This window comes from Pyrus communis, chromosome 6, assembly GCF_041283825.1.
Source record: "Pyrus communis isolate YQ-2024b chromosome 6, ASM4128382v1, whole genome shotgun sequence".
Classification (NCBI taxonomy): domain Eukaryota; kingdom Viridiplantae; phylum Streptophyta; class Magnoliopsida; order Rosales; family Rosaceae; genus Pyrus; species Pyrus communis.
In genome coordinates, this window is record NC_142570.1 from 1,907,749 (window position 1) to 1,933,367 (window position 25,619).

Consider the following 25,619-nt stretch of genomic DNA (forward strand, 5'->3'; position numbering starts at 1 on the left):
AAAAAAGAATATAATTTATTGGCCAACAAAACAAACATTTTACTACAATCAACGTGGAAAGATGTTTTAAATTCGATTTCTCTTAATACATAATTTACAAAGTAAATAAACAAAATCCGTGGCTTGGATGTGGGTTTTATTATAATAGTTCAGAAACCTTCCAACCCCATTCGTGAATCGCATATTCTCAACGGCCTTTTAGGCAAATTACTCAACTGCATAAGGCATACGGCATTACCATAGGTCCCTCCATAACCTACCAGAGAGCCACGGATCTCTCTCTCTCTCTCTCTCTCTCTAGCAGTAGCCCTACTGAACCCGCGCACGCAGCAGTGAGAGAGAGAAATTATTCAAAAATCGGAAGAAATTCGCCGGAAATTGATTCGTAGACGATGAGCATCGAGCCGTTCAACAAGTAGTCGTTCTTGAACTCCCCTAGGGTTTCTGTATTAAATCGATCAATTTGCGCTCTCATTTAAAACTGCAGAAATTTTAATGTCGTATTTGATTATCTTCTTGGTGATTTCAATCGGAATTCAGGCTGGTGAAGCTTACTGCGAGGGCATTTTACGATGACATACCGACGAAAGGGGAGAATCAGCCCAAGACCGGACGGAGCGATAATCGGGGGATTGCGGTGGTGGTGCTGGATGCTCTATCGAGGTTTGTGAAGTTAATTGTATTGTTTTTTGGATTAAGGCAGCGTTTTTAGGTTGAAAGATGAAATTTTTAAGTTGGTTGAAACCCGAAATCGTAGAAATGTGGAGTGAGAGAGTATTGGTAACTACGATTACTGACTGAGTAATTGGAGAGGGAAAATGTGAATTAGGGTTGGTGAAGTGAGCTATGAGCAACTAATTTGGTTGAATTTCGTGTGTGAGTTTGATTACCCAAGTGCTTCCTTGAAAAGCACTCGCACATGTTTGGTGTTTCCTGCTTTCCAGGAAGTGCTTCTATGACCCATAAGCATTTTAAGTTTTCCTGTCAAACCTAGGCATATTTGGGATTGCTTCTGGAAGCACTAACAATACATGTTTACAACCAAAAGCACTTCTCACTACGTTTGGCAGAAAAAATTTGAAAGCTCCTTTGGATCGTAGAAGTGATTTTCTAGGAAGCTCTTGAATTTTTGGACTTATGAGCAAAAGCACTTATAAGCATAAGTGCTTCCTACAAAAGCAGTCCCAAATGAATTCGTAGTGAGAAGCGCTTTTGGTTATCTGAAAACACGTTAATTATTCCAGTCCACAAGCAATCCCAAATGGGCCCTACAAAACTTAGCATAGACATTGCTATGAGGGTTTTTATTGTGCATTACATGGGTGATTCCGTGTGTGTGTGTTTGAGGGTGAAGGTGCACAAGCTTTTATAATTTGTCATTTGTTTGCTTGTGAGTAATATTTAGATGTTTTGATGCCAGACGACAATGGGTAAGGGAAGAAGATTTGGCAAAGGACTTGAAACTGCACTCGAAGCAACTTCGTCGTACTTTGCGATTTTTTGAGGAGGAAAAACTGGTCACCAGAGATCATAGGAGAGAGGTCATTCGTTTGATCTTAGTTATTGTGTATTATTCAATGCTTTTTGGTTACCAGTTGGTTTGGTCCATCTGATGAGTTTTACGTATTATTCTGATTCATTTTGTGAATATTAATATACAAAAACGGAGAGAAGTTTCTACATGCTTGAAGGGTTAAACCAAGAAGAATATTAACAATGTCGGTATCTGTATTTTTAGGTATCTTTCACTTGTAAGTGATCCTAGTGCTCAATCTAGTTTGTACCATTAGTCATTTCAAATAGAAATTGAGTAAACCAAGATTTCCTAAAGCAATGCTGGAGCTTTGAGGCCCCTCGGTCCAAATTGTCTAATGGCTTTATGGGTTTGCCAATTATAAGAGAATGGTCTTAGGCTCTTAGCTGTTACTTCACTTTATCCCCAACCCTAAGATAAAAGCACAAAGGGGGATCCAAGTCCAACCTTTGTGTAAACCAAGATTTTTATCAATGTCGGTATCTGTATTTTTAGGTATCTTTCACTTGTAAGTGATCCTAGTGCTCAATCTAGTTTGTACCATTAGTCATTTCAAATAGAAATTGAGTAAACCAAGATTTCCTACAGCAATGCTGGAGCTTTGAGGCCCCTCGGTCCAAATTGTCTAATGGCTTTATGGGTTTGCCAGTTATAAGAGAATGGTCTTAGGCACTTAGCTGTTACTTCACTTTATCCCCAACCCTAAGATAAAAGCACAAAGGGGGATCCAAGTCCAACCCATGTGACTTGGACAGTAACCAGATAAACTCTGATATGACACCTCTTAAAAGATGAGGTACAATAGAAAGAGATAAACACCAGTATGTGTGCATATGTGTTCAAGAGAATTTATTTTCTCAAATCCCAGAAGCTAACAAGAAAGGCCCTGGTATAAATGTGTCAAAAGAGAAATAGTTGTATAGTTTTCCTGAAAGAACTAGATTGCATTTGATTAACCTGAGGCAGGTCAAGCTGACATACCAGGTTATTGTAGTCTTCATATATGAGGGTTTAATCAGGTTTATAGGATCCAATTATAGCCTGCGTTACCAGGTTTAAAAAGGTAATTAGATATTGTTGTGAAGGCAGGGAATCAATTTTTTTGCTTACAACTTGCTTAAACCTGCAAGAACACCTTGTTATTAACACTTGTTCCTTATAAATAAAATTTACTCTGTATATATGTTCTGTTATTGTTTAACACTATTTTTTGATCTATTGGACACTCAAGCCCTCAAGGTCGTTTGCACCTTTAATCTTATGATGGAAGATGTAATGAGGGATTGCTTTTTGTGAAATTTCATTTTAGGTTATGCTAGATGATTCTGCCATTCCAATTAATATTCGTAGTTTGTGCATTGTGGTTGTCCTAGTAGTCCATCTATCTCTATTTGATGAATTATAGTAATCTTTCCCTTATATATAAAGGTTGACGTCTAGTAATTTATACGGAACAAATCTTGCTTCTTTTTGCTGTTGATTGATATGGATTAACAAGCTGCCCTATTTGGCGAGTAACCCTTTATGTGGGTTTTATTCCTTATATCATTAATTTTTGCAGACAGCTAAGGGTGCAAAGGTGCACAATGCAGCTGTTGCTGCCTCAGGAGATGGTCCACCTGTAAAAGAAGGGGAAGAGAAAGTTAAGATGCACACTCACTCTTACTGCTGTCTGGATTATGCACAGGTTGGTTTTATAGATTTTGTATACAGATGTATCTAGATTCTTTTCTTATTTTTAGTTATGTAATTGACTAATTGTAAACAAAACAAAAAACAATTAGATCGATAACTAGATGGCGAATGAATCAATGTTGGAAGTTTTGCTGGCTTGACTTGATTATTCAATTTATCAATTGCTGATAAAATATTGGCTTCTATTTTTTTGGTTAAGGCCTAAACTAGAGTATATTTCAGATATATGATGTGGTAAGGTACAGACTGCACCGTTTGCGGAAAAAACTGAAAGATGAGTTGGAGGACAAGAACACAGTTCAGGAATATGTATGCCCCAACTGTGGGAAAAGGTCTCAACTGTTTCTTCTTTTTCCTGTGTGTTTCTCTGTGTGTTCCTCATTTTGATACTTGAATTATGCATGCAAGCGCAAATCTTTAGATACAACGCTTTAGATGCGCTGCAACTGGTGTCTATGGAGGATGAGTACTTCCATTGTGAAAGTTGCAATGGAGAACTTGTGGCTGAGAGTGACAAGCTAGCTTCGCAAGAAGTAGTAGGAGATGGAGACGACAATGCAAGGAGGCGGCGACGTGAAAAATTAAAAGACTTGCTTCAAAAGATGGAGGTTTTTGCTCTGTCTTTTTCTTGATTTTGATATGTAATGATGCGCTTTACTGTACTCGTGTATTCTGTATTCTACTGCTCTAATGGTTCTCTGAGTTGATAAATGAAATGAATGCAGGTACAGCTGAAGCCTCTAATGGACCAAATTAATAGAGTTAAAGACTTATCTCCTCCTGAATTTGGAAGTCTCCAAGCTTGGGAAGCTCGAGCAAGTGCTGCTAGACGTGCGGAGAATGGTGAGTCTAGTGCCATGGATCCCTCCAAATCTTCTCATGGGATGGGATACGGTGGAACGCCAATGCCCTTTCTTGGAGATACAAAGGTAAGTCTTGTCCCCTCCCTCCAAAAATCGAATCATGTCTCTCAGCCTTGAGGTGTGTTTGCGATAACTGTTTTTTATTTGACAGTAATGACTATATGGTAATTGCATCAGCTGTGAGGATTTGAAATATCTCCGTTTGCAGGTTGAAGTTGATTTCTCTGGGGTTGAAGGAAAAGGAAAGGATATTAAATCTGAAGCTGATGGTACAAGCCTGAAAGTTTTGCCACCTTGGATGATCAAGCAAGGCATGAACCTTACAAAAGAACAACGTGGAGAGGTCAAGCAGGAGCAAAAGATGGATGCCATTGGAAGTGTAGCAGCTCCAGAGTTCTCAGAAGACAAAAAATTCAGTACCGAGAATAATGAGAAAAATATACAGGTTTGTGCAATAATTTCTTGCTTTGAGACCCCCTTCAAAATAAATTAATTAATTAATTAAACTTTTGAGTTAATTGTATCTTCATTGCTTTACAGGATGAGTATTTAAAAGCATATTATGCTGCTCTAATAAAAAGACAGCAAGAAGAAGAAGCTAAGAAAGCACAGGAAACACAGATCTCTGATGGTCCCTCCGCAGTGTCTCCTAATCGTCGGGTTGGCATGAAGTCAAAGCGCGAGGATGAAGGAGAAGGTAATGTAGACTGGGAAGAGGCTCCAGTAACAGGTAAATGTTAGTATTTGGCAATCAGTGTTCAATTTCAGATTGTTCTCTAATTTGAATTGCCGTCCTCTAATTCAGTTAATTTTGACAAACAATGAGAATGGCACGTGGTCATTAAGCCAATACATGTGTTGATTTATGCTGTATGCATATTCAAGTTTTTGATTCGCAGTTCATTTCTGTATAGAAGTACAAATTTTGACAATGCATTGTGACAGATTCTTCATTGATGTGCTTGAATATTGTTGTTTGACATCTTTTCTCATACACACTACAGGTAATGCAGAAAATTATAAGGTCCATGACTTGAACGTCGAAGCTGATGCTATAGCGGACGATGAGGATGATATAGACTGGGAGGAAGGCTAAAGAACATGACCTGAATGCCGAAGCTGGTGCTATTGACGAGGCTGATTTAGTGAACGGTATGGATTTCGAGGATCTGAAAGGTCCAAAGTAATCAAAAGCAGTGCTTAGGTCCGCACCGTAGGTGCAGTTTTCCTTTTCTTGTGTATTAGGTGGAGTACTGCTGATTTTTACTTGGTCTTGGCTTCGTTTGTTACTCCTCGAGTCTTTGCTGGCAGATTTAGTGTGACAAATGCAACAGTTCACGTAATTTTCATCGACTCAGTATCCTTTGAAGGATTTGTACACTGAATTCCGATGGTTTTGCTAGGATTTAGGCCGTGGATCAGCTGTTGACGGAGAAAGGGGAATTTGAAACCTTGTTCTCATGAGGCAGGCGTATTGGAACTTACCTCCCGGTACGGACCAACTATTGTAAAGTTGCTAAAAATATCATCAGAGTTGGTATAATTTAGGTAAATCAGTGGAAATTCTTGTGTTCTTAAAATTACAGAATTTGCCATCAACACCCTTATTTTCTCAATTTTTGAGATGGCCAACAACTTGTTTGAACTTTGTGCTTTCAAAGTAAAAAAGGAATGGGCCAGAAACAGTGTTAAGAGTTGAGATCCAAGAGGTCAATGTCATCCAAGAAAAGTAGATGAAAAATGTTGGGCCACGTCGGCAACCCCACGTGGCTAATTGTGGTCAGAGTAGATAATAGAAGGACAAGAACTTTCTAAGCACGGCCGTTGTCTTGTGTCATATAAGTATTTCTCGTGAAAATGAGTAGACCGGTTGCCATGTAGGGCATACTGGCCTACTGAGGCAAAGTCGTTGAGACCAAGAAGGGCACTCCACGCTAGTATCTCCTTTGTACGAGGGTAACCTAACCAGACAAATACCAAATTTCCCCATGAAAAAGGAAGGTAAAACGGCATGTTAATTGCTTGCCAGCCATATGGCGATCTGAATCCATGGTCTCCATGGATTTGGTCCACCCGACAAGAGGCTTTTATCTTGGAAAAAAGGCAATTCAAAGTCCATGCCCATTCCCGGAAGAGAGAGAGAGAGAGAGAGAGAGAGTAAAGAGGGGATATAATGCCTTTGGAGATCGTGCTTGCACACACAACCATATTGGATCTTTGTGTAACTTGCTAAATTCTATATTCGTATTGGTATTTGCTTATTCCACTCCATTTTATGCACCAAAAAAGTGCATTGACATTCAAATGTCTTGTCACAACAAGAGCGCTCAAGTACTAACTAATTTGTAAATTAATAGAACTCTAATCAATTTATAAAGCAATACAACGCTAATCATATATTCCATCTTTTACCTCCGTGCAAATATTTATTCAAATTGAAAAAATTATCTGACCGTTTGATGATTCTTTAGGTGTTTTATAATGATAAACGCGAGTAAAATTGAATTCTATTATATTAATCAGCTCGGTGTTTAAAGAAAAGTTGAGTTGTCAAATATATTTTTTGTTGCGACTTTTGTTTAGTTCAAAAGAGGATCAAATTTACAAAAACCAATGAAACAAATGAAAGAAAATATATAAAAAGAAAGAGTATAAGGAAAGCAAAGGAATTGTTTCCTCCCATGCAATTACTTAGCGTGCATTAACATATTTATGGCATATATGTAGCTAAGCGTGTGAATATGAATTGAAAACTCGAACATGAATTGAATTCGATCCCTCGTGACAATAAGGTCAAACAAGCAAGCTACCACATGTCATGAAAATTATATATAAAATCTAAAAAATGAAAGAGTCAATCTTCCAATTTTGTTTATTTAGCATGAAACAAACATATGTGATCAATTGTGATGGTCAAATTGTTCATAGCTAGCTAGCCTAGAGTATGCTCAAAGCTAAGACCAGACTGGCTGAGTCCACAAACCCCCGCATCCCACAATGTTGTCTTTTCATAAAAAGGGGATCAGTTGGTGGTTTCGTCATCACAGTCCACATTTATGGAGGTTGAGAAGACTCACAGATGCATTTCAGCCTCCCATTGGACACCGTTATGCAATTCACTAGCACCATCATCGAACTCAGGATGTGTCGTGTGTAATACGAGCCTCAAATTCATCTTTTACCACTGGGCATTTTGACTATATGTATACATGTACTATTGTAATTCAAAAAACTCAAAATTTTATATTTTACAAGATGAAGGCAATATCCTATACTAATATACGCATAGGGAGATATTATCTCGAGTATTAGAGGAGGGTCACATTTGACCAACTAACCTAACTCAAATTTGCATAGATCAAAAAACTTGTAATTCAAAACCTGCAAGTAAACTCCATTGGAATCAATATGAAAACGGAATCATGAGTCGATCTCATCATGGAGCTTGTAGGTTAACTACAAAAGAAATCCTCAAATTAAGCAGATATGTTGGCTGTTGCTCTAGAGTGTTGCAACAGTAATGGGACCTAATCTCATCCCATGTATTTTTTCATCATCTTCTCGGGTCACCGCAATATATAAACCAAAGGTTTGACAATTTTCACTTTTGATGGCCCTAATTAATTGGTTCCTTGAACGCAAAGGTAGTCTCATTGGTAGAAGAATGCTCGACAATCCTGCCCCCCCCTCCCCGCATCTACTGGCCCTTTGCCTTACAAACCCCTCTCTCTCTCTCTCTCTCTCTCTCTCTCTCTCTCTCTCTCTCTCTCCCCCTCTTACCAGATTATCAAGCATTTCTTATGCTAGATAGCTTTGTTGGTCTACAAGTTATAGCACATTTAAGCTGTCAAGCTTCCAAAACCCTCAACCCTCTCTCTAAAACACAGAAACCCTAGCAACTTTTATTCCCACAATTTTCAGATCAAATTCTCTCTCTGTCTCTTTGTTCTCCATGCACTACTCTCTATTTTTCATCCCCTCCCTCCCCTTCCATGGCTTCCAAGCTTCTTATTCCTCACCTCTTTAGTCTCATGCTTTGGCTCTCATTGATCTTGTTATCCGTCCACGGTTGGTTTCATCTCGTTTCCAAAAATAGCAGTAACCACATAAACCCTACGCAAGCAGCAGCATATTCTCTCAGCAGCTCCGATCGTCGTTACACTTTGAGCAACCGGAAAGTACTATTGGCTTCTAAATTTGACTTTGCCCCATTTGTCCACCGGAACGGGCAACGTCAAAAGGATCATCCTTACAAATATGTGCCTGTGCGGCCGGAGCTGGGCGGAACGGAGATCGACCCTCGTTATGGTTCTGAAATGCGCCTTGTTCCCACCGGTCCAAACCCATTGCACCATTGACGACAAGGTTTTTTCATTTTTAGTTTTTATTTTTTTTCTTAAGCTTTTGTGTATTATTCATGTCATTGTAATCAAATATTAATTCAAAAAGGAAATAAATCCCATAATGTCTAGTGAAATATTTATAAAAAATTTCACATGTATTATTCGTGAAAATTCCTTCAAATTAATCATAAATTTTCACGTGCACTCCATTCATATGATCATCATGTGCATGTATGACTACAGAGATTTCACCATACAACAACATGCTAACGATGGATCACTAAATATTCTGGTCAGAAATAAAGGAAAGGTCGATCGATCTCACTGAATTACATGATTTCTTGGCTGTCTTACTCTGATTAATAGTTAATTGTTGGTATGAAAATGAAAGCAACTAGAGTGGTTGTGACGGCACGGCATGCCAATTGTCACGGATATCGAAATATGTGCAATATATATTATACGCATAAATGAATTAATATTTTATAACTAATGTTAAAGAGATTAAAATTTTAAATCAAATTTTGAGGATGTGAATGTTGATGATTAAATTATTATTTAATGTTTATTAATATGCTTATTTTTTATTGATGATATATTATTTAATTTAAATTTTTGATTTAAAAATTTAATTTTTCAGACATTATTCTTGTTTTATTATTAAGCTATGTTATGAGTGACGATGAGAATTGAGAAAGCAGCAATTAGAAATTAAATATATAAATCCGATATTAAATTTTCTACTACCTGATGCATGGCTGATGCATGGCTTATGCAAGGCTTACTAGAAAGGGTTGACTATGAGACACAAATTAATTTATAGATTATAAAATTTGAACAGATGAGTTGATGAAAGATCATGTATCCAACGTCAATAGCGACATGAGTAAAACAATAATTTGCATAAAACGGGGAGGTTAAGATTTTTCAACGATGCCCCGATTGATCTAGAAAAACAAGTTAGTTAAAGAGGTATCTTCCGAATTATGACATCAAATCAAACATATGTTGGTATCTTTGCCTTGGTAATGATATTTCCAATTCATAAAAAAAAAATATCGAATACATGCTAAGTTGATTATTTTGTATCAATCGTATATCTGAGAAAATAAGAGTTTAAACAACTCCACTCCAACTAATATTGTGACCTTTTGTGATAAAATTTCACATCTAACGGATTGTGCATGTGGTAATAAATAAGTTGGGGACAATATCGATGTTGTTGGAAGTGGGCATTTGGCCCGTCTCTCTGATAATTTGACATGGTATCAGAGTCAGGGAAGGGACCCGTACTGCTACGTGATGGGTGGATCCCTTTGGCCCCGCGCAATGACGGTGGGTCCCTAGGCCCTGCATATAGTGTAAGTCCCTTTGACTTCACATGGTTGCCGTTCTGTATATCTCACACATGTGAAATTGGGTCCCATGTGAAGGTGCATGTTGGAATTATCTCACATCGATTGTATCTCTAAGAAAAGAAGAATTTAAATATCCTAACTCCACTCCAACTAATACAGAGTAATAAAACCTCATACTTAACGAATTGTGCAGGTGATAATTAATAAGTTAGGAACAATATCGATGTTGATGAAATTGAGCACCTTGCTTGTCCCTCTGATAATTTGACATGCTCAATATTGATTGGATCTACAAACTTTCAATTTCTGCTTACGACCATTTTTTTTTTCTGAGCTTTATGATCTTCATTCCAATTTTTTCAACATGGGGTTTGGTATTTGAGAAGAAGGTCAAAATATGTAAATCACATGCCTTCTCTCATTAGACTTTGGCTTATTTGCGGTTGGAGTTCACACGTGATTAACTCATTTGGCGTTAGGGCATCCAATGACCCATCCTTTGATCATGTTTGATATGAAGTTCTAGAACAATGATGATTCATACTGTTGTGTGAAAAGAAGAATACTTGGCCATTCAAAGATGAGTATGAATTGTTACTCAAAATTCTTTATATTTTAAACACAGAGTTTTGTACTTATGATCAGAACTGTTCACATTATGAATCACACTGTAAATATCATCTTTGCAAAAAATAAATTAAAACTAAGGTCGTTTAAGCAATCTATTGTAGCAAATACATAGACAGTTTGTAATGTTTTTACCAATACTGTTCATTTGCTTTTAAACAATTTGATGACTAAACGACCTTAATTTTATTTGATTTTTTGCAAAGGTGATCTTTATAGGGTGATTTATAATATGAACGGTCTTGATTATAAACACGAAGTTCTATAAATTGACAACGAACACAATTTTGAGGAATTTTGAGTAGGAGTTCCTACTCATCTTTGAGTAATCAAGTATTGTTGGTGTGAAAATAGAAAAAGTAGCAATTGTTCTTTTGGGTTGTGAATTGGTTCATGGTTGGCTTCCCATACGGTTAGTGACCATACAATCAAAGATGAGAAAATAGAGATCGAGAAATGATTTCTGTAAATTTTATTTTATTGTTTTAGTATTCTCACATTTTAAATTGTTTCTTACTTTATTAGATTCAATAATTAAAAATAAAGTGGGACGCCTATAGAGAGGAAAAGAATATATGTGCGAAAATTATTTCTCACAAATACACTTTTTAAGCAAAAGATCATAAAAGCTAATCAAAGAGATGATAGGTTTCTCTTTTTTATGACAAGAAGCGATAGATATATTTCACTGATACATTAGAATGGTTACAAGGATTGCCACACGTGGGTATATTTTTTTCGTGATCAATACATTAATTTAGAGATAATTTACATAAACAAGCATAAACGATAATCTTCTAAATAGCTACCACAAGCACTAATACTATTAGTAAAAGCAAAAGTACCACTGATACAAATTTGCCACAAAGATGACCGACGTAATAAACCTGCACTTGAGGCACATGTAATGTCATCACCTTCAAACGAGATCACAACAAACCATTGTTAGCAGACGAGGCCACATCAAAAGAGCTTAGGTTTCCCTAGGTGGAATGTATTCTCATCATTTGGAATTGTGTGATTAATTGGTTTTACATGGGATTTTCTTGTATAACATTGGGCTTGAAAAACTAATAATTGGGCGGGAGCTGTTAAATATAGGCCCAGTTTGTAGCCATTAGGCTTGAAGTACCTAAACTAGTATTTCTTATGACATAAGCCAAGGTAGACGGCAGAAGAGCCCAACAATCAATCTGACATAATTAAGGTAGGTCATTGCTCATTATGTTGTTTACAACCAATGAAGTGCCTCTGTGAATCACACAATGGGACATAGAGAGACTGAAATGTCTCTGTGAGCCTTCTTGGCCTCGAAAATGTGGACTATTGTGGCAAAACCAGCAGTTGATCCCCTTTTTAAAAAGAAAAAACTACTCATTAAGTTGTTTACAACCTATGAAACATGTTGGTCATACATGTATAAATTTTGAGAAAGAACTTTCTTGCAATTTTATTCCGAGCTAAATGAGTAAGCTAAATATGCATTGTCATGTACGTAATGCATGATTCGTTTGAGAAACCGCCACAATAAAATTCTGAATGTAGGTATATTGGTGAGGAACTTTGCTCAACCGGTATCTACAACCTTTGTGACATAAATTTAAGTTATATTAAAAAATAAATAACGTGATCACCGAAAAGCTTATAATTTAATGACTAGATATTCACCAATCCAAATGTTTAAACTAATCTGATTTAATTCTTCTCCTTTCATGTCAACTTTGCCGCCATCGCCAAGTGATTACGCCACTTAATTATCTTAGTGGCCATTATAATGACTTGTGTATGACAGGTACATATCCAGTAAACCCTTATGAGAAAGAGGGATGATATATGTCGTATTCATTCTGTATGTTTAAAAAAGATTATCACAAATTTGGAAGTTGCCTTTTGGACTAATCTGACTCGAAAGGGTGGCTTAATTTGTTCTTTGTATATCTCAGATACTAAGTTGGCTAATATGTTGGCATGAAATATGTATGGTATTTTTATATGTGAAACTGAATATACCTTTTGATTACTATTTTGTTTTTAGTTATTAGATTTCAACCCCTTGTTTACAGGAGAAAACAACTTAAAATAGTTTTTAGGTTTTAATTTCATTTTGTATATCATTTTCTGTAGGTTTCTTTTACATCCCTTCCAAGGTATTTCTCCTCTATTTATAACAAAAAAACTGAAAATTAAAATTTGAAGCAGAATGATTATCAAATAAACCTTAATATATATGGAGACGGAACCGTGTCATCATTTTTTTTACACACATTTTTAGGGGTCATTTTATAATGTATTTCAACAATTCAAACCGTATATCTTTTAGATCTTCGCTTAAAGATCATGTCTACCAAAAAATCATCAAAATCTAAAACCATATGACCGTTGGATTAATTAGAGTTTAGGGTTTTTTTTGTATAACTGTATTCGTTCATTTTCTTTACTACAAATGAATATCTAATGGTTTTGGATTTATCTAATTGTTTTGCAAGAATGATCTATGAATGATGTTTTAAAAGATAGACGGTTCAATCGTTAAAATACATTATGAAGTGATCCCTACAAAAACGTGTGTCAAAAGTTATGTGAAAAAAGTGATACTACGGATCCGCGCCCATGTATGTGTATGTGTGTGTGTTGCCACCCAATGGACCTAATATATATTACGGCTTATAAGTCTTAACTGACCTGATAAACCATTCTATAAGTTGCTAATTAGTCATCACTTAAATGTTAGAGATGGAAGGTAGCCTACCACTACGTGCCCCTTCAAAGTATTCATGCTTGATTTCATATTAGGGTTTCCAAAAGGAAAACTGTGGGTACGCAGAAATGGGCAATGATTAGTTTCAGACTTGAGGAATTGGATGGTAGAAATATAGGGAGATAACTTTTGTGGTGGCCAAACCAGAACAACGATTAATGCATGCTTCATGCCTAACTATATATATAGTGATCTACTGCAGGTTGAGAGATAATGGTTTCAAATCAGACGATTATACCAGAAACCAAAAAGTCTATAAAAGCATGGAAAGACCAAGTCGCAATCTGGGGCGAGCCCTAATTCCTAAATTCCTAAGTGAATGAGATTACGCAAACACATTTCCAAGTTGCAATACTCGGTCCAACCTAAGACCGGCTTTGGCACTAATGTAATGTAATATTATGTGCCCCAAAACCACAATCAAGAGACGGACTTACCTACATCCTCAGAGACGTTATTCTAGTATTGTAAATAAATAATACGATATTACATATTTTATTTTATTTTTTACATAACTTCACATAATTGATGTGAAACACCGCTACTTTAAAACTACATGTTTCATGTCCGTTCTTTTCTGCCATCAGTTACAAGGTAAGACTTGGCAGGATATATGTATGTATGTATCTTCGAATGATATCTTTAAGGAAAATCCTTGAGAAATATCTTTTTAATTACACCATATGTGGCGGTTGAAAGTTGATTTTTTTTTTAATCATTAAAGAAGAAATCCAACTCAACCGTCATATCATTTAGTCTATTAAATATAGTTTATATAGATGATCTCTCTAACGAGAAAACTTTTAATATACCGAGAACACAACATTGTACACCAAATGTCATAATACAATTGATTAGAAACTTCACTAATTGTATTATTATGCTTAATGTATCGAGTGGTGTTCTTGACACACTCTCTAACATCACTCTAGTTTTAATTGCAAACTTCACTAAAATGGAAAGGGATCCTCTCTGGATCCCTTCCACCAAATCCACCCTATTAATCAATTTGGGCCCTTAAAATTTGATCTAACAGCTAAAAACAGGAGGCTCCTTTAAAATTTATAATAATTTTAGCTGTTGGATCAAATTTCAAAGATTCGGATTGATTGATAGGTTGAATTTGGTAGAAGAGATCCGGAGATGATCCCTTTCCCACTAAAACTAAAACTACTTGCAATGCGAGTTGACTCAACCGCCACTTGGCTCACTTTCTCTTTCTCAGCTTAAGCTCTTTGCATCCCAAGAACTAAAAGGTCTTTCGATCTAGCTACTCAGACCAAAACCAAAAAGTCCTCAATCTACGCTGACCATCACGACCCTTAAAGTGGAACCCCATCTGCAAGTTACAGTTAGTAATTAGACATCCAATCCTGACCGTCACTTTTTATTATATTACATAAGCAAAATGCACAATTTTGATAATTTGATTTTAATTACCCTGACTCAGTACGATTACATAGCATATTTACTGTGGCTCTCAGGTGCCTAAAACATATTTCACACGCGTATATATCAATTTTATATACCAAACACATGCTTTATAAATAAACAAAAACTTTAAGCACTAAACTAATACACAATTGTGTAATGAGATAAAAGGAAAGAAAAACAAGTAGGTTATGAGAATAAAAAATAAAAAAAAGAAGAAGAAGAAGATCATATTATGGTTATAAATTGGCTTACAATTGTGATCTCTCTAGCATTGTTCGATAAAAAAGTAATTCATTAAATAAGAATGCCCAACAAATATTATTAAAGAAATTCTGTAATTTTCTTTGACTATTTAGGATTCGTTATTCTTACGGTACATTTACAAAAGAAAAGTCGTTAATTTTCTTTCATTATTTAGAAAACAAATTGGAATATGATTCTCTTCATTCCACATTCCTTGTTCTCGTGACCGTTCAAATAAGAGATGAGGCAAGGGAAAATATTTTATTTTTTATTTTTTGTTTAACAAACAATATTATCTACATTAAACGGAACGGGGAATCGGGTTAAACCTCCCAACATATAGCAATAATGTGGTTTAAATTCACATTTTCACGAGAATCAAACCTAAGACCTCTCACTTACAAGTGGAGAGTAATATCATTAGACCGTAGTACTAAGTAATGAGGAAAAAGAAATTTGAAGGGAAAAAAATCCTACTCCAATCAAATTTCAAACCGATCAAAGATTGAAATTCTATTTCCTTCATTTCCAATCCAAATTAAGGAAGGAACAAAAGGAAAAAGGGGAAATAACAGAGGGATTCATGCAACAAATACGAAAAGAATCATAAGTCCAAATACAATGGACTATTTTACGAGAATATGGAAATTTTTGTGCTTATCCAAGAAGTACATCAAAATATCAATGTGTCACACAACACCCTATCATGGCTCTCATTGTTTTACATACCAACTTGTAACCCTAGTTCAAGTCAACCCGAAAGCCACGCCCAACTCTTCCACCCAAAAAAATGAAAAAAATAACATCTACCGGCAATAACCGGTCACCTAAACTCATTCTTCACCCTATTTATACCCACCACCACACATAACACCTCTCTCATTGCACCCACCACCAAAACTCCCCGTACCCCCAAACACCTCCTCCCCGCCAACTTTTCCTTCCGGCAGTATTTCGGATACGCTAAAAATCTCTAACATGGCTCGTCATCTGCATACAAGCGAATATTCTGACTCGGACTCCTCGATGCGCTTGAAGTCCAAAGCCCGTATGGTGGCCTCCGTCTCGGCATTCCTCGCCATCGCCCGCCGCCTCTCGGGAAAACTGAAGGCCGCCAACTCCAACATGATAAGAAACAACCACCAGTCAAAAGTCGCGCCGAATAAGTCACCGATGATGAGGAAGCCGAAGCAGCTAATGTCGACCATAAGCAACAAGGCCATCACGTTCCTGCACCGGAAAAAGATCGGCGAGGAATCGGACAGTAGGGGCCGCCTCCACGCGGAGGAGGAGGAGGAGTGGGGGGACGGTGGGGTATGGCAGAGGTCGATCCTGATGGGGGATAAGTGCGAGCCGTTGGCTTTCTCGGGCGTAATTTATTACGATATTGACGGGAAGAAACTTAACGGAGCTCCCATAAGGTCCCCACGTGCAAGTCCGATGCCGGGGTACCTCGAGAGGGGTAAGAGAAACTGACGGCGCCGTTAAATTTCAAGTGTTTCGTCGGAGAAGACGACATGTTTTCCAGCGTTAATTTGTCTCTGTTTTTTTTTTTGCTTCGTTTTCGTGGTATTGCAATTTGCAACTGTTGTGTCGTGACGTATCACGCATGTGAGTTCTTATTGGTATGTTGGGCGCATGTATGGGTTTTAGGGGCCACAGTTGACGTCCTCGTCGTTGGCGTCGGAAGTAGGTAGTTGAACTTCTCCAGTGTAATAGGGCGGGGACGTGTGTACATATGGAGCACATTTGGATTTTGCAACCCCTTTAATTTGTGGATGATTTTTAAATTTAGTGGAAAAAAATGGACTCGTGCGTTTTAGATTTTATCTATGTTGAACATCTATATCATTCACACCCTTGAGTAGTTGGCTGGCTCACTCATTCAGTGTTACAAATATATCAACATGTTATTGATTGCCCATATATTGGCTATATTATCCATATCAATATGCATCAACGACCTTGTTTTCAAAACTATCGATATGTTTCTCACTAAAAGTTTATATGACAAATAATAATGATGCGACATCATTAATTTGATTGAAACTAAGACTAACTAGTTGGTCGGGTAGTGTAACTTATGTTTTTTCCCTGAACATATGATCGAGATTGCCATCTTTTCAAATTATTATTTCGATGTATTTTATTTTTCATTCGTTTATTATCTATTTGAAGCTAATTTGTAAGTAGAGAAATTCGAATTCGGATGCACAGCGCAGTCAACTATAGACCACTAGCCAACCTGCCTGCTTTATTCGCTTTATTACCAAATGAATGTGTGGTCTAAACTCTAAGCCAACAAATTACTAACACTGTAACACTTTATCGTCAAAAACTGCACTTGGAATAAATTGTGATCCACTATGAAGCACTAACATTCGAGCTAGGCCTCGATTTGATCCACTAGTAGTGTACCGGTGGCATCTCAATCTATCTCAGAATATATTATCTTTTGAGAGATGATGGGAAGTAGGAATTACTGATGTCACATTTTCTTTATTTATTTTTTCAATTAATTGTGCACACTAATTCTACACTATTTTATTCAACAAATAATCATTCATTAGAAGAGTTCAAAAGGTCATCTGTAATGTGATGTCAAGGGGAACATATTTGGAATATTTTTGCTCATCATCCTTAAGTAATGGTGATGTTCATCATCCTATTATTAACATTAGATGAGTTTAAATTTCGAGATATGTATAATAGATATACACAAATTTCATAATTTAAACTCATCTAATAATAATAAATCGGGTAGTGAGCGTTACAACCATTCATGAATCCTTTACCAAAACCTAAACACAAACAACATATGCAAATCCCACCCTTTGAAAGAACAAATAAATCCATAGATACCAAAGTTACCTACAAATTGAGAGCCTATACCCTTAACCTTTTTTGTGCATACTCCTCTCTCATTGAGAGCCTATATCCTTAACCTTTTTGTGCATACTCCTCTCTCCTTTTTCGCGTGCATGCAAAGTTACATGACCAATTCTCTCCTATTTCTCTTCACAATTCGCATGTGGCACATTACATTCCTATTTCTTCCCCGCGTGATATCTCTTTTCACGTTAAATGTCAGACGAAGAGAGAGACGTGCACAAATGACCTATTACCTAAGTCTTAGCCTAACAAAGTACTCGGAAACACACACACACACGCACAAAAGACTGGCTCCACCAGTTACCCAAAGGTTGTATATAAATCAGAGTCACATACATGATTCTTACAATCTTATAATTTGAAGTGAACCTCGATAATTTGATGAAAACTTTCAAAAATGATGAATATTCTTCAATTATTTATGTAAAATACGCCTTTGGTCTACCGCCATCTGCAAAGAAAACAATGTTTTCGTTGAATGTTGAATTATACGCACATTATTTGTAGTAGAGAATAAAAAAATCAAGTTCTAAGATTGTTCAAATAGAATGCTTCGTACCACCCGCGACATGCTGCTAATTGGTTTTCTCTTTGACTTTCATTTTTGGTATTTGATGAGAAAAGATAGGAAGCAAGGAAGCATCCATCAATGAATGACCAAATCCTTGGGTTTGACTCGTAGGTCAGGTCAACTCAGAGTAAGTTTTGGGTCCAATAAGAAATTAACTTAGAACTAATCTATAGCTTAGTTGAAGAAAAAATAAGTCCTCAATAATAATTATGAAAAATTTCTTTGATGACTTTTCCAAGTATGATTTCAATGCCAACGCTACGTTTGAAAAATAATTAAAAACGCTTTTGAAGTTTTTAAATCAAATTTTAATAAAAAACGCTTAAAAAGGTACTTGAAGTGCATTTTGAGAAAAAAAACATAACTGGGTAGTTCTTCCACTTCAAGTGTTTTGCACCAAAAACATTTTCACTATTTTTAGTCATTTTAAAAATATTTTTAAACATGCGCGTTGTTGTTTTATTTTACAATCAAATAATGTTTAGGGCATGTCTAGTAACTACCAACCATCGATGGATTGTAGTCGTATTAGCAAAACTATATTATTGCTCCATTTTTCCAATTCAAGTAGAATAATTCATGAATTCCATTTAACCAAAGGAAAAAAAAAGGTAAGAAAGGTCAAACATTTTTTGGGTCCATGCACAAAAGTAGATTCCTTCCACTTACCAAAACCATAACAACATAAAGAGCAAAAGCCCAAACCATGCACTAAATAAAGCCTTTAAATCTGACCCCAAAAAGAAAAAAAAAATTAAACTAAAAATAAAAAAGAAACAAACCAAATATCAGAGACATGAAACGTAATAAAAGATAGACCAAAAAAAAAAAAAAAAAACGTAATAAAGGAGAGAAAAAAAGGGTCCATCATATCTGCAGGTTCAACATTCAACAATAAACCGGACCGGTGAAGAAAGAAAACAAATCCTATAGCTCTCGATCGTAGGTTTAAGCACCGGGAGCTGCATCCTTGACCTTACTGTGTAAATATCCGCCATACTCTCTAGCATAATCCTTGACGTGGCTCGCAGTATCGTAAATCCGGCTCCTTGCGTAGTCGACCCGGTCCGAACCGGGCGGGTGCATCCCCTTGAAGTACCTGTACATCCAAGACAAACCGGCCACGGCCGCGGCTCCGAACCCGCACATGGACACGAAGAAGCCAGCAGTGAGGACGAGGACGATGCCGAGGGGGACCCATATGGGACTGGAGACGATGATGAGAGGGGTGAAGAAGATTACGCCGAGGACGGTGGCGGTGACGGTGAGGCCGGTGAGGAGGAGGAGAATGGCACCGGAGACGAGGAGGGTGAGGAAGCCGACGAGCTGGGCAGAGTTTGGTGCACTGCCTTGGAGTTTACGTAGGAATGTGGAGGCATTTGTCGGGGTGTTATGGTTGCTGTGTCTCGGAGCTCTTTGCTGCTGCTGGGTTTGTGCTGGGTTTTGGTGACGGTCGGCCATGGATGCGTTGAGAGAGAGAGAGAGAGAGAGAGAAGGGAGGGGGAGGGGGACGTGGAATGAGAGAGAGGTGCGGGAGATGTTAAGAGGGGGTGGAGAGGGACAGGTGTGGGGAAGATTTGAGCATGGAGACATGCATGGGAACACGTGGAGGGTGGAACAAGTTTTTGTGAGCTGTAGATGATTGTGGTGTGGGAGATTACTTGACCTTTTCTATGGTTATAAAACTCATAGCAATCCGTGGAGGATTCTGTGTGGTGAAGGTAAACTGTAATTTTAATCATACTAATTTCACTCTCTCTCTCTCTCTCCCATCTGTATAATCATATAGATTTGCGACAGTTGGATGACTGATGAAATCTAGTTGATCCAAATCTTTTTGGTGAATATTAGAAGGCCAGATGGCATCTGGTGAACTGAATTATTACTGTAAATCTCTACTCAATTGCATGCCTGTTATAAAAGGATTAAAGTTTGAGAGATAACCTTTTAAGTGGTTGGTGCAAGGTAGATGTAAAATGCCACACTAAAATTATAGCACAGGCAGATAACAAATAAAAAGGCAGAGGAGTAGATGATGTTACTGATATTTTTCTCTAGTTTTCTTTCTTCTTCTTATTTTCTTGTAACTTACAAACATGCGGAGTGCTCTATTTATAGAGCGTCTCCAAACTGATGCAGTTAATGCATCCTGAAATTTAAAACGTATCCTCTGACATTACAATTCACTTTCCAATTTCACTTTGCATGGGCATTGAAAACTTTGCCCATGCAGAAGACTTTTGCTTTGTGGGCATTCATGGCCATCAGACATTAGACTTTTCAACACTCCCCCTTGGATGCCCACATATCAACATGAGTTGCCTCGTTAAAACCTTGCTTGGAAAAACCCAGTGGGAAAAAACCATAGCGAAGGAAAAAGAGTACAACTTTTCCTGGATCGTTGATATAGTGTCAAGTATGCTTATGTTGCCTCGTTAAAACCTTGATAAGAAAAACCCAGTGGGAAAAATCCTAATCGAAGGAAAAAGAGTACAACAAGCATGTATTAGGGATGCTCCCCCTGATATGTATCTCCCCCTGATTCCGCATTTTCCAAATTTAGCTGTTTGGTAAGTCGACGTAATCCGATGCCTTGCACTAACTTCTGAAATGTGCACTTTGGTAGAGATTTGGTGAACAAGTCTGCCAGATTTTCATTTGAACGGATTTGTCTGACTTCAATAACTTTAGCCTTCTGAAGCTCATGTGCACTGAAAAACTTTGGAGATATGTGTTTAGTCTTATCGCCCTTGATGAATCCTTCCTTCATTTGGGCAACACAGGCTGCATTATCTTCATGGATGACAGTTGGATTGTCTGTCTTCGAAGTTAGACCACATGAATTCCGGATATGATGGATCATTGATCTTAACCAAGAACATTCACGACTTGCTTCATGTAAAGCAAGTATTTCTGAATGATTTGAAGATGTAGCAACTAATGTTTGCTTGGTTGAGCGCCATGAGATTGCTGTATCTCCATTCTTAAACACATATCCAGTTTGTGAGCGGGCTTTATGCGGATCAGAGAGGAAGCCAGCATCTGCATATCCAACAAGGACCTAGTCATCTGTGGAGTTCTTTGAGTAGAAGAGACCCATGTCTGTTGTCCCACGAAGGTATCGCAATACATCTTTGATACCCTTCCAATGGCGAATTGTTGGAGCAGAGCTATACCTTGTTAACAAATTAACTAAAAAAGCTATATCTGGTCTAGTACATTGTGCTAAATACAACAAAGCACCTACTGCACTCAGATATGGTACTTCTGGACCAAGGACCAGCTCATCATCTTCTTTTGGACGAAATGGATCTTTCTTAATGTCCAAAGAACGAACGACCATTGGCGTGCTTAGTGGATAAGCCTTGTCCATACCAAATCGCTTCAGAATTTTTTCAATGTAAGCTGATTGGTGGACCAAAATTCCACTAGCACAATGCTCGATCTGCAGGCCGAGACAATATTTTGTTTTTCCAAGGTCTTTCATTTCAAATTCGCTTTTCAGATATTCAGCAGTTTTATTGAGCTCTTCAGGAGTCCCAACTAGATTCATATCATCAACATATACTGCCACTATAGCGAATCCAGAATTGGATTTCTTAATGAACACACAAGGGCAAATAACATTGTTAATATACCCTTCTTTGATCAAATACTCACTGAGACGATTATACCACATTCGTCCAGATTGCTTCAGACCATACAATGATCGTTTTAATTTGATCGAGAGCATACCTCGTGGTTTATTACTTGTTTCAGGCAACTTAAGTCCTTCAGGGACTTTCATATAGATGTCAGTATCTAATTCTCCATATAGATACGCAGTGATGACATCCATAAGTCGCATGTCAAGTCTTTCTGAAACCACTAAACTTATTAAGTAACGGAACGTAATTGCGTCCATTACAGGAGAGTATGTCTCCTCATAATCAATTCCAGGTCTTTGAGAAAAACCTTGTGCAACGAGTCGTGCTTTGTATCTTGCGATCTCGTTTTTCTCATTGCGTTTCCTTGTGAATACCCATTTGTAACCTACGGGGTTTACACTAGGCGGGGTTTGGACTACTGGTCCAAAAACATTCCGCTTTTCCAAGGAATTTAATTCTGCCTGGATTGCATCTTTCCACTTAGGCCAATCCTGTCTCTGTTTGCATTCATCAACAGAACGGGGCTCAATATCATCACTTAAGATGATTTCAGTGGCTACTGCAAATGCAAACATATCATCGATGATTATTTCATTTCGATCCCACAATTCATTTGTACATGCATAATTTATGGAGATTTCTTTGCTTTCATGTACTTCTGTCTCTTCAGGGACAGATGTCTCATCAAGGACATTTTCTTTTTCTGGAAGTCCAGAATGATGAATTGTGGATGTATCATTCATTTTCTCTTCCTGAATGATTTCATTTGGATTCAGTTGTGCCCTCGACTTTCTCTTTCGAGGAGCTGAATCTTTTGAACCTTGGGGTCTACCACGCTTCAGGCGTGCACCAGATGAATCATTTGCTGCCACTTTATTTTGTCCAACATGGACATCAATTTTTGCAGGTGCATTTGCAGCTGGTATATGTGATTTTGTCACTTTCATAGCATCATTAAATGCATCTGGCATTTGATTGGCAATGCTTTGAAGATGAACGATCCTTCTCACTTCATTTTCACATTGAATGCTGCGAGGATCAAAATGAGACAAGGTGGGAACAACCCATGTCAGCTCTTTCCGTTCTTCTGGAACGGTCTTTTCTTCCCCTAACGACGGGAAAATTGTCTCATCAAAGTGACAATCAGCAAAACGAGCTGTAAACATATCACCTGTCAAGGGTTCCAAATATCTAATGATAGATGGTGAATCAAAACCCACGTAAATTCCCAGTCTACGCTGAGGTCCCATTTTAGTGCGTTGCAGCGGTGCAATAGGCACATAAACAGCACAACCAAAAACTCGTAAATGGGAAATGTTTGGCTGATGTCCAAACACGAGTTGTACTGAAGAGTATTGATGGTTGGCTACAGGTCTCAATCGAACCAATGATGCAGCATGTAAGATGGCATGTCCCCATGCAGAGACTGGCAATTTGGTTTTCATAAGCAGAGTGCGAGCTATTAACTGAAGCCGCTTGATCAATGCTTCTGCTAAACCATTTTGAGTATGGACATGAGGAACAGGGTGTTCAACATCAATGCCCAATGTCATGCAATAATCATCAAAGGTTTGAGACGTAAATTCACCAGCATTATCAAGTCGGATTGACTTAATGGGATAATCTGGGAACTGTGCTCGTAACTTAATTATTTGAGCAAGAAGTCTCGCAAAGGCTACATTCCGAGTAGACAAGAGACAAACATGTGACCATCGGGTAGATGCATCAACCAAAACCATAAAATATCGAAATGGTCCACATAATGGTTGAATAGGCCCACAAATATCCCCTTGAATTCTTTGCAGAAATGATGGGGATTCAGCATCAACCTTTAGTTGAGATGGTCTAATTACCAACTTCCCTTGAGAACAAGCTTTGCAAGGGTTATCATTTAAGGCAGCAATGTGTCTGCTCACTAATGGATGTCCATTAGAGTTGGTAATGATCCTACGCATCATGGTAGATCCTGGATGACCCAGACGGTCATGCCAAAGCATGTAAACCTTTGAATCAATGAACTTCTGGTTCATGACAGTATGTGATTCAATTGTCCTTATGTATGTATAATATAATCCACTCGACATACCATGCAACTTTTCCAATATACGCTTCTGGGTATCATTGGAGGTAATGCATAGATACTCCACATTTTCTGCACTTTTTGTTTCAATGTGGTATCCATTTAGACGTATGTCTTTGAAACTCAACAAATTTCGAGTAGATCGAGTAGCATACAATGCATTCTGTATGGACAATATTGTTCCATTTGGTAACATAATCTGGGCTTGCCCTGAACCTTGAATTACATCTGAAGGTCCTGATATTGTTGTTACCCCTACTCTTGTAGGTATTAAGCTTGAGAAATACTTTCGATCACGAAGTATTGTATGTGTGGTTGCACTGTCTGCAAGACAAATATCTCCGCCATTTCTCATGTTCTGAGAATAACCACAATTTTTATCCATGCTCTCTGAGTAAGAGAATCAGAATTAAAAGCAAGTTATAACAAGAAATTTACATGCCACTTTTATTAAATCTGAAAATATTACAAGTTCAGCATAATAAAAGTACATTAATGATTCAATCAGACCGATATACTTCATTTCCCCTTTCCACAATATAGTCTGAAACATCTAGATGAGTTGTGTTCAACTGCCCTGATAAGTCAAACACTGGATCAGGTATATCCATTGGTCTAGCCTGGTCGAGAAAGTTGGTCTCGACACCCTTCTCCTTGAGGGAGGCTTGATACAGATCCACTAGATGTTTTGGGGTACGACAAGTACGCGCCCAATGCCCATTGCCACCACACCTATGGCAGGCTCCTTCAGGGTTTCTAGGAGCATTATTCATATGAGCTTTGCCTTTGTGGCGATTCGCATTTTTGAAGCTCGGGCTTGAATTATGCCTCGGAACCTGGTGGTGAAACTGAACTCCATGGTTCTTGCCTTTCCTATTCCATCGACCTCGCTTGTGGCCACGTCCTCGTTTATGATTATCACCACCAGAGGATGTGGCGTTCACTTCAAGGGAAGCAGCATTCACTTCTGGGAATGGTGCAGATCCAGTAGGTCGGGAATGATGGTTTTTCATCAGGAGCTCATCATTCTGTTCAGCTACTAAGAGCACAGATATCAGCTGGTTGTACTCAGTATAGCCTCGCGCTCTATACTGCTGCTGCAGGAGCACGTTGGAGGCATGAAATGTGCTGAGAGTCTTTTCCAGCATATGCTCCTCAGTAATAATATCCCCACAGAGCTTCATCTGAGAGGTAATTCTGAACAATGCAGAATTGTATTCTGCCACTGACTTGAAGTCTTGGATCCTCAGATGAGTCCACTCATAGCGGGCCCTTGGAAGAATCACCGTTGTCTGGTGATTGTATCTGTTTCTCAAGGCATTCCAGAGAGCTAACGGATCTTCAACCGTTAAGTACTCGCTCTTTAGCGCCTCATCAAGATGGCGGCGAATGAAAATCATGGCCTTTGCCCGATCTTGAGAGGATGAGTTGCTCTCTTCCCTGATGGTATCTCCAAGATTCCCTGCTTCCAGATGGATCTTGGTATCCAGTACCCAGGTCAGGTAATTCTTCCCGGTAATATCCAGGGCAACAAATTCAAGCTTTGCCAAGTTCGCCATTTTCTTTTCTGAAAG

General features: G+C 37.9%; 3 protein-coding genes and 1 pseudogene across 4 annotated transcripts; 2 read left to right on the forward strand and 2 right to left on the reverse strand.

The window, feature by feature from the left end:
• The first annotated feature begins 168 nt into the window (after positions 1 to 168).
• LOC137710569 (uncharacterized) lies at positions 169 to 5,672 on the forward strand. The gene is made up of 10 exons (XM_068449635.2): positions 169 to 415; positions 541 to 663; positions 1,421 to 1,541; positions 3,096 to 3,221; positions 3,452 to 3,561; positions 3,651 to 3,837; positions 3,955 to 4,158; positions 4,301 to 4,537; positions 4,633 to 4,822; positions 5,097 to 5,672. Exons 1-10 carry the CDS (start codon positions 393 to 395, stop codon positions 5,186 to 5,188), a joined length of 1,413 nt encoding a protein of 470 aa, XP_068305736.2. The 5' UTR covers positions 169 to 392; the 3' UTR covers positions 5,189 to 5,672.
• Positions 5,673 to 15,718: 10,046 nt separating this feature from the next.
• LOC137709757 (uncharacterized) lies at positions 15,719 to 16,684 on the forward strand. The gene has a single exon (XM_068448735.2). The coding sequence runs from the start codon at positions 15,834 to 15,836 to the stop codon at positions 16,329 to 16,331; it is 498 nt and encodes a 165-aa protein (XP_068304836.2). The 5' UTR covers positions 15,719 to 15,833; the 3' UTR covers positions 16,332 to 16,684.
• A 2,459-nt stretch (positions 16,685 to 19,143) lies between these two features.
• LOC137709924 (oleosin G pseudogene) lies at positions 19,144 to 19,806 on the reverse strand (annotated as a pseudogene). The gene has a single exon (XR_015963325.1). The product of XR_015963325.1 is annotated as an oleosin G pseudogene (transcript).
• Positions 19,807 to 24,545: 4,739 nt separating this feature from the next.
• LOC137743019 (uncharacterized) lies at positions 24,546 to 25,619 on the reverse strand. The gene has a single exon (XM_088695347.1). The coding sequence runs from the start codon at positions 25,602 to 25,604 to the stop codon at positions 24,546 to 24,548; it is 1,059 nt and encodes a 352-aa protein (XP_088551473.1). The 5' UTR covers positions 25,605 to 25,619.